At 50.4% G+C, this 13320-nt stretch overlaps 1 protein-coding gene across 4 annotated transcripts in view; it reads left to right on the forward strand.

Moving 5' to 3' along the window:
* The window catches only part of GTF3C1 (general transcription factor IIIC subunit 1), a 2559884-nt gene that overhangs the window by 1913776 nt on the left and 632788 nt on the right, over positions 1-13320 (forward strand). For all 4 annotated transcript variants that reach the window (XM_078662887.1, XM_078662886.1, XM_078662885.1 and 1 more), the window contains exon 25: positions 84-226. In XM_078662887.1, the coding sequence (XP_078519013.1) occupies positions 84-226 (143 nt within the window). The remainder of the gene's footprint in view (positions 1-83; positions 227-13320) is intronic.

A 13320-nucleotide genomic window follows, 5' to 3' on the forward strand; every position in this document is an offset into this window, starting at 1 on the left:
ATATGTAAAATAGTTTAGCAGTCCAAATCATTCTCAGGAAATATTTTTTATGGATTTTCTAAACCTATTTTTCAATTATCCAGGTTAAGGGGCCATTCGTTCCATGGCAAGTTGTTAGAGACATCATGCATGCAAACTTGGAAGAATCTCTGGATAAAACATCCCATTCTGTTGGCAGAAGATCACGTTACATTGTGAAAAATCCTCATACTTTTCTTAACTACAAGTAAGACATTTTTTGTTAAACAATTTTAATAATGTATTAGCAAGTTCTAAACATCCAGTGTTAAAATTTAGGTTTTCTGTGGTGCCCATACAGTCGTCAAGGGCTTTTAACAGATGCACCTCTGCCACTGCTTTAACAATGGTCTCTGCATGTTTCTGATTAAAGACATATATGGTCAATGTAATCTATTTTCAACACTTCTCGAGCCTTTTAACAGATGTTAAGGTTTAAATATTTTGTTTAGATGAGTTTGAAATAATATAAATGGATGTATGTAAACTGTAGGCCTCATGCCCCACAGTGACCTCTAAATCTTCCAACATAAATCATGCTAACTCAATTAAATTGGCCTATATTATCTTTCTTGTTAGTGGTGGGTTTATTTTACTGAACGTATTAAAATAAATAAGTTTATATAAATACCATTGGATAGATGCTGCCATCAATACTCCTGCACTCTAATAACACAAATTGTCCTAAGTAACCCACGTCTGTGGAAAACATGGCTTTGCAGCGATTTAGTGGCCTCAGTGGCACTTCATGCCCCTTAATCATTATACCTCCATATGTCTGGCTGCCGCATGCAAGCAGTCTTCTCCACATGTGCCCAGCCCATATTGTAGTTGCTGCAGGATTGTCGACCTACATGACATCAGGATCTGTTGTTTTGACCCTGAGCATGACCCCCTATTCTGAGATTCCTGTTCGTTGATGCATCTGAAGGCTTTAATAGAGTGAGAGGTCAGAGTCTATTGATCATGCCAGCAGGTATAAGTAGAAATATCCCTCTTCCCTTTCAAGTAAGTACTCCAACACTTCAGGATCTACCAAAAGGTTGTCCTACATAAAGCATCAGAGGATGCAGAAATCCTTCTATTCTTTGACAGCATAGATCCATTCCCAGGACTATTTGCGTCCTCAGCGTCTCGCTCCAACGCCATTCTGTTACTCTTTGTTGCAGCTGATTCCAGCATTTAAGATGATGAAGCTAAATTTCCAACCCCATTGACTGACCCCATATAGGTTTATGCCTTTCGGCAACCTATGTATACTTTTTAAGACTGCTCCTTTATCTTCTGTGCCAGTTCCCAACGGTGAACCCACTCCTACCCTGCTTCTGTCTGGGCCTTTTTAAGGTGCCGACCTTGTGTGCTTGGCACTGCAGACAGTGGAGGCACCACAAAAACCGATGTTGGTGGTGCCTTTGAAACCGGCCTGCTTAGATGAAAATCATTTGGCACAGCAACTCCCTATGGCTAAGAGATTTTCCCACATGGAGTAACTCTTAGGGTAGGACTTGGATTCTGTCTAGTAATGCCCAACAGTGATTTGCTGCACAGAAAATGATGATTCAGATTTGAGCAACCTCATTCTCTCTTACTTCGCAGATGCTGGCCTCTTTGTGGCTTGGATAAATCTCAAGGACCCACTTACTCCTCTGTACCCCCTTCAAAAAAAACACGTGAATTGACTTTGCCTTCTACAGAGGCCACATCCAACATTTTGACAGAGATTTTGCAACTTTCCTTTGCAGTCACAGAGCCTTTATTACCCTTCAATTAGGCACTAGTGTATTGTACTTGAATGCCTATGCAAAGTTATTTTCAGCCCAACAGACCACAAACAAATTGCTAGAAGACACATGCCTGCACATGTGACCTTAAAGTCCTATGGTCACATCCCTCTCTGTAAAGACTTGCAGTTTGAGCCTCTTCAGCTATGCTAAACACAGATGCCTTTTCTATGACCTCTCTAAAGTGATAAAACAAACTGGACTCTAGGCAATACCTTTCGGTATGCTTTGTCCAGGCCTTGTAAGACCTAGTAAAATTGTCCATTATTTGTCAACATGAACACATGAAAACCCTTTTTTCTGAACTATTAAATGACTGTGAATATGCTTCTAAACAGATCCTGAAATGCGTGTTATAAACCACAGGGTTGAACCCATAAAGTCGGTGGGACCTGGGTGAATATTTGTTACAGACAGAGGGGTCCCAGACTCCAAATATATTCAAATAGTGTGAAAATATAAATAGAAAGAAAAATTCAAATCAAAAGGGTCAGTTAAAGTGCAGTGTTTTATTCACAGTGCACTATTATAACCTTTGCCATGGTTAGACAGAATACATCATACAAATATTCAATATCATTTTGTGCCCATAGTGAAAGGGGAGAAGAGGGGGAAGGAGTGTGGGGTACAGTTCAAGGTGAAAATAATTGTGACTCACTTTACAAATGGTATAGCATTAGCATATACATTGAAATTCATGTATACTTTGTATTAGATGGTCCCCATCTGACGGGGCCTCAAAAAATGTGCAAGCATCTAACACATTATTATATATGGTCAAGCTCCTTATGGGCTGTATCAATCACGCTGGTATTAGGAGTTGACAGAGTAGATGTCAGTCTACGTTTCGACCCAGAGACGTGTAGGATAATTAGTCCTTACAATGCGGGTCTTCATCAGGACAGGTGAGGGAAGGGCAAACCTCCTAGGGTCAAAAGAAATAAAGACTATTTATAATGGAAGACTCAGAGTGTCTTGCCATACCGGCGGAGCTACCGCTGGTAGATTTACATTAAAACAATGAGGACTATAAATAGAGGCACATGTTATGCTCTCAAAGGACAGATCGTGATTACCTGCCCCTTTATTCGGTGGGAGGGAAATGATGAAGGCGGCGGTATTTCGTCGACGATCGTTTGATTCAAACGCCTATGATCCCATTGCTCGCAATGATTGATTTTTTACGAGTTACCCCTCATATGGTCCTTTAATTTTCCTAGATCGTCGACGAAATACCGCCGCCTTCATCATTTCCCTCCCACCGAATAAAGGGGCAGGTAATCCCTGACTACGAAAGCTAGGCGAGAGTGGTCCCGCAAGCGTCTCGAACTCCGGCAGTCGGCCCCGCGCCGTGAGAGGTCCCGGTCCGGACGGAGGTCGAGGGACCGGTCGCGGGGTCGGAGCCACCATAGCTCCGGGAGTCGACATCACTCCTCAGGTTTGAAGTCGTCAGGTAAGCACAAGAAGTCGAAGAGATGTCATCGCTCTTCCGACTCCCCCCCACGCTCGCGCGACGCGGCCGGGGGTTCGGGTGACACCGCCCACGCGGCTCCGTCGGAGTCGCGGGCGTCGTGGCCTGCCCCATACCCTCCGGTCCCTGGGCAGCACGCGACGCCGGAGTTGATCGAGCGCTTCCTCATGGCCATGAGGTCCCTCACTCCTCCTGCGGGCTCCGCGGCGCCTTCGGGCCCGGCGGACCCGTCTGGGGGCCCTAGCGGGTCGGGGGCTTCGGCCCAGACGCCGGCGGGTGCTTCGGCCCCGGCGCCGCAGGGCCCCGCTGGATCCGCTTCTGGATCCGGGTCGTCGCCGGTTGACCTGACGACCTCACCGGCGCCTGTCAGGTGTCACCTCCGGCGCCGTCTTCGGGCGGCGCCGTACCCGATACCTCCCTCGATCCGGTTCCGGCGCCGGAGCGGCGCCCCTCTCAACGTCGATTGGGGAGTTTTACTTCAACGAACCGGCCCCATCCATTGACAACCCTGAGTATCAGGAGATGGGTGATGAGGTGTATTGGGAGGGGTCTGAGGACCCTCTGACACGGGAGTGTCAGTCCCAGGAGGACTGGACAGGTGGACTTGAGGATGCCAGTGGTCTGGACACCTCGCCAGACACTGGTTTTGTCTCACCTCCTACCGTGGCTACGGAGGAGGGGGCAACCTACAGTGTGGTGTTGATGCGGGCAGCCAAGGTCTTGGCCCTTGAGCTCCCTGTCACGGCCGTGAGGACTAACCTCCTCACTGAGGTCCTTAAACCGCAGTCATGCTCGGCTGAGCCTCTGCTGCTGTTTAATGAGGCCTTGACTGACGTTCTTTTGGGCACTTGGTCCAGGCCCGCTACGGGTTCGCCTGTAGATAGTAACGTGGCCAGACGCCACCGCCCGGCCCCGGGTGACCCATGTTTCCTGTCCACCCACCCCACCCCCGAGAGCCTGGTCATCCAGGCTTTAAATTCCCAGTCCGCATTCCCGTCGGCTCCGCCAGACAGGGAATATAAGAGGTATGAGCAGTACGGCAAGAAGGTATTCTCCTCCCTGAGTCTGGGACTGCGGTCTTCCAACACCGCATGCCTCTTGGGCCGCTACACCCACTCTCTGTGGGACACGGTTGCGGAAGTGCTGCCAGAATGCCCGTTGGAGGTACGGGCTAAACTCGGCCAGGCCCTTGTGGAAGGCCCGGGATGCAGCACGGTATTCTATCCGGTGTGGGCTGGATACCACCGACTCACTGGGCAGAGCGATGGCAACGACGGTGGTGATTCGTCGACACGCCTGGTTGAGGTCCGCCAACTTCTCGGCTGATGTCCAGAATACACTCATGGACATGACGTTTGATGGCCGTCGCCTTTTTGGCGACAAGGCAGACCATGCGCTTGAGCGCTTTAAGGACTCCAGGGCTACGGCCAGGTCCTTGGGCCTCTCGGCCCCGCGCCAGCAAACGGGTGCCTTTCGCTCCTTTCATGGCCAAGGAAGGGACGCCCCCACACGTGCTGCCAGCCATGCACCGCAGACTAACATCCAACGCGGTGGCGGCCGTGGAAACTTCCGTGGAGGCGGTCGGGGACAATGGCGAGGTCAGTCCACACCTTCCCCCGCAGCATCCGCCTCAAAACCCTCCTAGTCTGTGCTTTCAGGCCCATGTGACGCCAGTGGGGGGCAGGGTTCGCCATCACCTCTTCCACTGGCGCACTGTCACATCGGACAGGTGGGTGCTGCAAATCGTTCGAAGGGGCTACTCCCTCCCCTTCGAGGCGACCCCTCCAGCCATGCCACCGCAATACCACCACATATCGGGGGATCATTTGCGACTTCTGCAGGAGGAAGTTATGGCCCTCCTGGCCAAGGGGTCCTTCAAGCGCGTTCCTGGGCCAGAAGTATGGTGTGGTTGCTACTCCCACTACTTTCTGGTACCCAAGAAGGGCACAGGGGGCCTACGCCCTATCTTGGATCTACGGAACGTCAACGACTTCCTCCGGAAGGAGAAGTTCAAAATGCTGACACTGGCTCAGGTCTTAGCTGCCCTGGACCCAGGAGACTGGATGGTAGCGTTGGACTTGCAGGACGCTTATTTCCACATCCCCGTCCTGCCGGCCCAACGGCGCTACCTGCGGTTCACGGTAGGCCACGAGCACTTTCAGTTTACCGTGCTCCCCTTCGGCCTTACCAGCGCCCCACGGGTGTTCACGAAGGTGATGGTGGTGGTCGCAGCTCATCTGCGCAGGTTAGGGGTTTCAGTCTTCCCCCTACCTCGACGACTGGTTTTTGAAGGCGGGCTCGCCCCAGACAGTCGTCAGCCACCTCCAGACAACGGCAGACCTCCTGCACCAGCTGGGGTTTTCCATCAATGTGCCGAAGTCACACCTGTGCCCATCTTTAAAGCTCCTCTTCATCGGAGCGGTTCTCGACTCGGCGCAGTTTGGGGTTTATCCTCCCGAACAGCGGGTTCGGGATATTCATGCTCTGATTCCACTCTTTCAGCCTTTATCCCGGGTCTCGGTTAGGTTGACGCTGCGGCTTCTGGGGCTGATGGCCTCCTGCATCCTTCTGGTGCATCACGCCCGGTGGCGGATGCGGGCTCTGCAGTGGGATCTGAAGTTTCAGTGGGCCCAGAATCAAGGCAACCTGTCCGACCATGTCCTGATCTCAGAGGGCACTGCGAGACAGCTGCAGTGGTGGCTCACGGACCGCCATTGGATCAGCGGCAGATGCCTCTCCCTTCCCCAACTGGAGCACGTGGTTGTGACGGACGCGTCCCCCCAGGGCTGGGGAGGCCACATGGGAGAGGCGGAGATCAGAGGCCTCTGGTCTCCGGCAGAGTCCCGGCTCCATATCAACCTTTTGGAGCTGCGGGCGATTCGTCTAGCACTGAAGGCATTCCTCCCCTCTGTCCGGGGGAGTGTAGTGCAGGTGTTCACGGACAACACCACCGCCATGTGGTACTGCAACAAACAGGGCGGGGTGGGGTCGTGGACCCTATGCCAGTTGGCTCTGCGCCTCTGGCAGTGGCTGGAACATCAGGGCATGACCCTGGTGGTTCAACACCTGGCAGGTTCTCTGAACGCCAGGGCGGACAAACTCAGCCGTCGGTGTGTGATGGATCACGAATGGCTTCTGAACTCGGACGTGGCGCAAGGCCTCTTTCAGCAGTGGGGAGAGCCTTGGTTAGATCTATTCGCCACAGAAGAGAACGCGCAATGTCATCGGTTCTGCGCGTTGGAATTTCCAAGGCGGCACTCGCTCGGCGACGCTTTTCATCGCGAGTGGAGTTGCGGTCTATTGTACGCCTTTCCGCCTATACCACTTCTGCCCAGAGTGCTGAAGAAGATCAAACGCGACCAGGCCCAAGTCATCCTTGTAGCTCCGGACTGGGCACGAAGGTACTGGTATCCCGATCTACTCAGTATGTCAGTTGATCCCCTTATTCGTCTGCCTCTTCAGGAGGACCTTCTGTCGCAGCAGCAGGGGACGGTCTTCCACCCGAACCTGTCCGGTCTCCACCTCCATGCTTGGAGATTGAGCGGCGACAGTTGAGGCCATTTGACTTGCCTCCTGAAGTTTGTAATGTGATTCTGGCAGCCAGCGTCCCTCCACAAAGTCGGTATACGCCTGCAGGTGGAACAGATTTGTGGCATGGTGCACAGCAAAGGCTGTGGATCCTCTCTCTGCCCCTCTTTTTGAGGTTCTTCTCTTCCTTCTTTCGCCCAGCAGGGCTCTGCTCTGGGCACTGTCAAGGGCTACCTTTCTGCCCTTTCAGCCTTTCTAAGGCTGCCTGATCAACCTTCTTTGTTCAAGTCCCCTATTGTAACTCGTTTTCTGAAGGGCATCACACACATGTTTCCTCCTGTTCCATTTGTGATGCCCCAGTGGGACTTGAACCTTGTACTTACTTACCTAATGTGTGCTCCCTTTGAGCCGCTCCATAACTATCCTCTCCGTCTTCTTACTTTGAAGACTGCTGTTCGAGGCATGTGGGCTGCTGAATTCACATCTTATGCATAGATCGCCGCCTAGTGTTGGGTCCGGATGATTGCACATTGTTGTCCTGGAAGAGTCTTCGAAGTATCACGAGATAGGTGGCTCCTCCCCTGGACTACAGTGCGCATGGGCATCCTCTCCATCCTCAGATTGTTTTTTTCCGCCATTGGGTTCGGATGTACTTTCTAAACTCACGTTCGGAAACGATATAAAAATCAACTTTTCACAAGGGCCGTCGGTATTGTCTTTCGTTCGGTGCCACGTACTTGTTACAGTTCTTCGAGCCGGATGTCGAAGGCCGCTTGCCTCTTTCGACACCAAAGGCCCCATCAACGATCGACGATGCAACGGAGCCAGTTCAAACGATGCCACGTTTGCAACTCAAAATACCCTCACATCGATGTGCACCCAGTGTGCAATAAATGTCTATCACCGGACCACGACGAGGCCAGCTGCATGGCCTGTTCTCGATTCAGGTCGAAGAAAACACTTCGGCTTCGACGCGCGACAGTCTGCGCGGAAGACAGCGCCCGACCCAGAGAACATCTTCGAGGCTGAAGACGACGAGGGCGTAGAAGACGAGGATTGGATCAACAGTCGGATCCCGCGTCGGAGCAGAACTCAAACTATGATGAGGACGAAGAAGAAGACTGTGTCCATGATGAAGACGTCATCGAGGTAGGAGACGACGCACAAGCCATCGGAGCCATCGATGACGACTCAAGCGATGAGCAAGGCCCAACCTCAGTCGCGGGGGCCGGTAATCACACTTTACCTTCCAAGGCTCAGGTCGAGGCATCGCCGGAAGGCCTTAGCCAAGATCTTCATCCACATTCTATAGCCCCGCTTCAAGGCCCGGCTAAGAATATTTCTTAAGAGCCATCGGTCGATCAACCACAATCAGCGGTGAAATCGAAACCAAAACCGACAGACGCTAAATCGAAACCGAAACTGTTAAAAACAGTCATCGGATCGACGACTTCGGATCCAATCAAATTGAAAAGTGTCATCGACCCCTCGGGGTCAAAAGAGGGTGTTGGCCCGAAGATCGGAGCGCCAAAGCCTGTATCTAAAGTCAAGCACGTCATGCTGACGCCGTCGACGTCCAAGTCCAAAGAAGCCGACACTAACAAAGGACTCAAGGCTCAAAAGACTCTCGATCCAAAGCTTCAGGCCTCCAAGCCACTAATGGTCAAGGCCTTCGAGTCGACAACCAAACTCGACCCGAAAGAGCATATCAAGTCAAAGCAAAAGAGCGTGCCTGCTGCGCACCAAGAGCTCGAGTCGACGCATGGCCATGAACAACATTCTGATAAAACGAAGTCGGTCGGATCGAAGGCGGCGCCAACCTCAAAGCAGGTCAGTCCGTCTCCAAGGCTTGCGCCACCAATAAAGTACGGACTGCCCCCGACTGCGCGCCCTAAGGCTCTCCAGCTACAAAGAAGCACCACCACAACAAAGAAGTTGTCGGTGGCCTCAAGGACTCAGCCCATAGAAGAGGACGTTGTGTTCCAGGCGCCATCCTATGATGATCAGTCGAAACTATTCATCGACTCCGATTCTGGAAGACTCACTATTTATAAAAGAATGATCATTCCAGAAAATCCTATGGAGTCATACAAAATCCCACTTAAAAAGAAAAGGGACTCTGCCACCTCACCTGCTCTTTTTGAACCTATAGAGTCCTATGGACAGGAATATACCTATTCTCCCACACATACCACTGAGGATGTGGGGGAAGGATACAATGAGGAAGAATTTAATTATCCTATTGACACAGATCAAGAGGAGTCTCAACCCTGGACTGACCCTGTTGACCCTGGTGAGCCACACACCATGCCTGACACTCAGTCCTATGCGGTCAAAACCTTGCCTACTGAAGATACGGCTGCGTTTAACTCATGAATTGAAAGGGCAGCCATTAACCATGATGTTGAAATGCACGCTGACCTGGTAGAAGAAGACTTTTTGTTTGATACTTTCTCACATTCAGAAAGATCGGTAAAAACATTGCCTATTCTTAAGGGTGTCCTTAAACACGCTGGTGACATTTTCAAAGAAACCACAAGGGCAAGGGTTGTGAACCCCAGAATTGAACGGAAATACAGGCCTGCGCCTGTAGACCCTACGTATATCAAAGGCCAGCTCCCATTGGACTCCTTAGTAGTGGCTAATGCTCGTAAAAGAGTGAACTCTCAAACAAGTGGTGATGCTCCTCCTCCGGACAAAGAATCCAAGATCTTGGAAGCTTCTGGCAAACGTGTGGCGGCTCAAGTGGCAAATATTTGGAGAATCTCAAATACACAGGCCGTATTAGCCAGATATGATAGGGCTCATTACGACACGTTAGAGCAGCTACTGCAACACCTGCCTGATGCTTATAAGGAGGGAGCGGAAATGCTAATACAGGAGGGGAAGCTAATTTCAAACGCATCCATTAAATGTGCGCTAGATGCAGCAGACACAGCAGCTATGGCCATCAACACAAGTGTGATGCTCAGAAAGCATGCCTGGCTCCGCATCTCTGGTTTCAAGCCAGAGATCCAAACAACTTTACTCAATCAGCCGGTTAACCCTGACTTTCTATTTGGTCCCGATGTAGACACGACCCTAGAAAAAATTAAGAAAGACACTGAGACAGCCAAATCCATGGGAGCTCTGCAGTCACAACAGTTCAGGGGCGGTTCCTTTCGTCGCTCCAGTAACAGGGGAGCTTCTAGAGGTCAGGCATCGCAGCAAGACCAATACATCAAAGGAGGAACACAAACCACCTATAACAAAAGCAATAGGGGTGGATACCGTGGGAACAGCACCAAAGGCAGAGGATGAGGAAATAATAATGCCAGATCCTCCGCCACCAATAAACAGTGACGTCTTGTCACTGCCCCCAGACCATTTAACACCGATCGGGGGAAGACGTCCGCAGTTCCTGCCAGTCTGGGAAGGCATTACCACAGACAGGTTCGATGAGACAACTTACCCAATACAGCTATTGTCTAGAACTAACCTCCACTCCACCCAACATACCCCCAAGGCACCGTCCTATGTCCGCAGAGCACATGCACTTATTGCAGCAAGAAGTCATCTGCATGCTGCAAAAAGGGACCATAGAACTTGTGCCTTTAGAACAACAGGGTACAGGGGTGTACTCACTGTACTTCTTAATCCCAAAAAAGGACGGGTCTCTCAGGCCCATTCTAGACCTCAGACCCTTGAACCAATACATCTTGTCAGAACATTTTCACAAGCTCACTTTGCAGCAAGTTCTACCATTGCTCAGTCAGGGGGATTTCCTAGCAACCCTAGACCTGAAAAACACATATTTCCACATTCCAATTCACCCAGGTCACAGGAAATATCTCAGATTCACCATAAACAACCATCATTACCAGTTCAAGGTCCTGCCTTTCGGGGTCACTACGGCCCCCAGAGTGTTTACCAAGTGCTTAGCGACAGTAGCTGCGCACCTTCGGAGACAACACATCCATGCCTATCCTTATCTGGACGACTGGCTTATCCAAGCGAAGTCAGCCCAGCAATGTGCCAGCCACATGTCCTGCACAATTCACCTCCTACACAGTCTAGGATTTTCACTCAATTACCCAAAATCTCATCTTCAACCCGCACATGTACAACAGTACCTAGGCGCAGACATAAACACCCTGGCAGCAACAGCACAACCAAATTCAGCAAGAATCAACAGCATGCAATTGCTGATTCAAAAATTCAGACCCCATCACTCACTCCCAGCGCAGGTGTTTATGCAGCTGATAGGCATGATGGCCTCCTGCATCTTTATAGTCCCTCACGTGAGGCTACACATGCGTCCGCTTCAGGAGTGCTTGGCACGACAGTGGAACCAGGCTCAGGGACATCTAAAGGACCTAGTGTTGGTGACCGGTCGTGCACACAACTCTCTGCATTGGTGGAACACACAAAACCTTTGCAGGGGATGACCGTTCCTAGAGCCTGTACCACAGATAGTGCTGATGACGGACGCATCTCTCCAGGGCTGGGGAGCGCATGTCCTCCATTATACAGTGCAGGGACTATGGACGACACAGCAGCAGAAAATGCACATCAACCTATTGGAACTGATGGCAATCTTCATGGCGATGAAGGCGTTCAAATTGCATTTGTGCAACAAAGTCGTGCTGATCCGCACGGACAACATGACTGCAATGTATTACATCCAGAATCATTAAGGGACACACTCTCCACAATTGTCACACCTAGCCCAGAGCATGTGGAAGTGGGCCATTCAAAGAAACATGTTCCTCATGGCGGAACACCTCCCAGGCAGGGACAACCAGATAGCGGACCTGCTCAGCCAGCACAGCCATCAAATGCACGAGTGGGAGATACATCCCTCGGTGCTACAACCATATTTCCAGCAGTGGGGTCATCCAGAGATAGACCTATTCGCCACAAAAGAAAACGCAAAATGCCAAACCTTCGCCGCCAGGTTCCCACACCCGCAGTTTCAGGGCAATGCGATATGGATGAACTGGTCAAACAGATTTGCGTACGCTTTTCCTCCAGCACCGCTCATACCGCTGGTGGCGCGCAAACTGCGGCAGCACTCAATGACACTCATCTTAGTTGCTCCAACATGGGCAAGGCAGGCATGGTACACCACGTTCCTAGAACTTTCAGTGGTGCCTCACCAGCGACTGCGACTCACACCCAGTCTCCTCACTCAGAGCCGTGGAGACATTCAGCACCCAGATCTGCAACAGTTGAGCCTTGCAATATGGCTCCTGAGGTCATAGAGTTTGGCTACCTGAACCTGCCCCCTGACTGTATGAACATTATCAAGGAGGCTAGAAGGTCTACAACCAGGGCGTGCTACGCAGCAAAATGGAAGCGTTTTGTCATTTATTGTTCCAATAATAACATAAATCTGCTCGATGCATCAACGCAAAACATTATATGTTATTTGTTGCACCTACACAGATGCAATCTGGCATATAGTTCCATCAGGATACATTTAGCTGCAATGGCAGCTTATCTTCAAAACAGACAGCACCTTTCCCTTTTCAAAGCTTTTATGGAGGGACTCAAAAGAGTAATTCCTCCCAGAAACCCGCCTTCACCTGTCTGGAATCTAAACAGTTCCACATTAACCAAACAATAGAACTGCCAGTATTCTTCCCAAATCCAGATTCAGTGGCAGACAGAGCACTGCACACACTAGATGTTAAAAGAGCTCTCCTGTATTACATAGACAGGACAAAAGATTTCAGGAAAACTAAACAACTGTTTGTTGCCTTCTCTCCACAGCACAAAGGCAACCCCATTTCCAAATCCGGTATATCCAGATGGATTGTTAAGTGCATACAAATCTGTTATCAAAAAGCTAAACGCACATTAACAGTTCCCCCACGAGCGCATTCAACACGCAAGTTAGGGGCATCCATGGCTTTCCTAGGTAACATTCCTCTAGAGGATATATGTAGAGCAGCTACATGGACCACCATAAATACATTCACCAAACACTACTGCGTGGATGTACACTCCAAACAGCAAGCTGATGTAGGACAGGCTGTTCTCAGAACTCTTTTTCAGACTGCTGCAGCTGGCACGGGCAACCGCCGCTAGGAGGAAACTGCTATACATTCTATGCATAAGATGTGAATTGAGCAGCCCACATGCCTCGAACGGAATATGCTACTTACCAGTATGCATCTGTTCTTGGCAGGTATGCATCAACGCAAAACATTATATGTTATTTGTTGCACCTACACAGATGCAATCTGGCATATAGTTCCATCAGGATACATTTAGCTGCAATGGCAGCTTATCTTCATAACAGACAGCACCTTTCCCTTTTCAAAGTGCCTGCCATTAAAGCTTTTATGGAGGGACTCAAAAGAGTAATTCCTCCCAGACACCCGCCTTCACCTGTCTGGAATCTAAACATAGTTCTCACCAGACTAATGGGACCACCTTTTGAACCTCTTCACTCCTGTGAAATACAATTTCTGACATGGAAAGTGGCCTTTCCAGTAGCGATCACATCGCTAAGAAGAGTTAGTGAGCTGCAAGCCC

This window comes from Lissotriton helveticus, chromosome 10 (assembly GCF_964261635.1).
Source record: "Lissotriton helveticus chromosome 10, aLisHel1.1, whole genome shotgun sequence".
NCBI classification, from domain to species: Eukaryota; Metazoa; Chordata; class Amphibia; order Caudata; family Salamandridae; genus Lissotriton; species Lissotriton helveticus.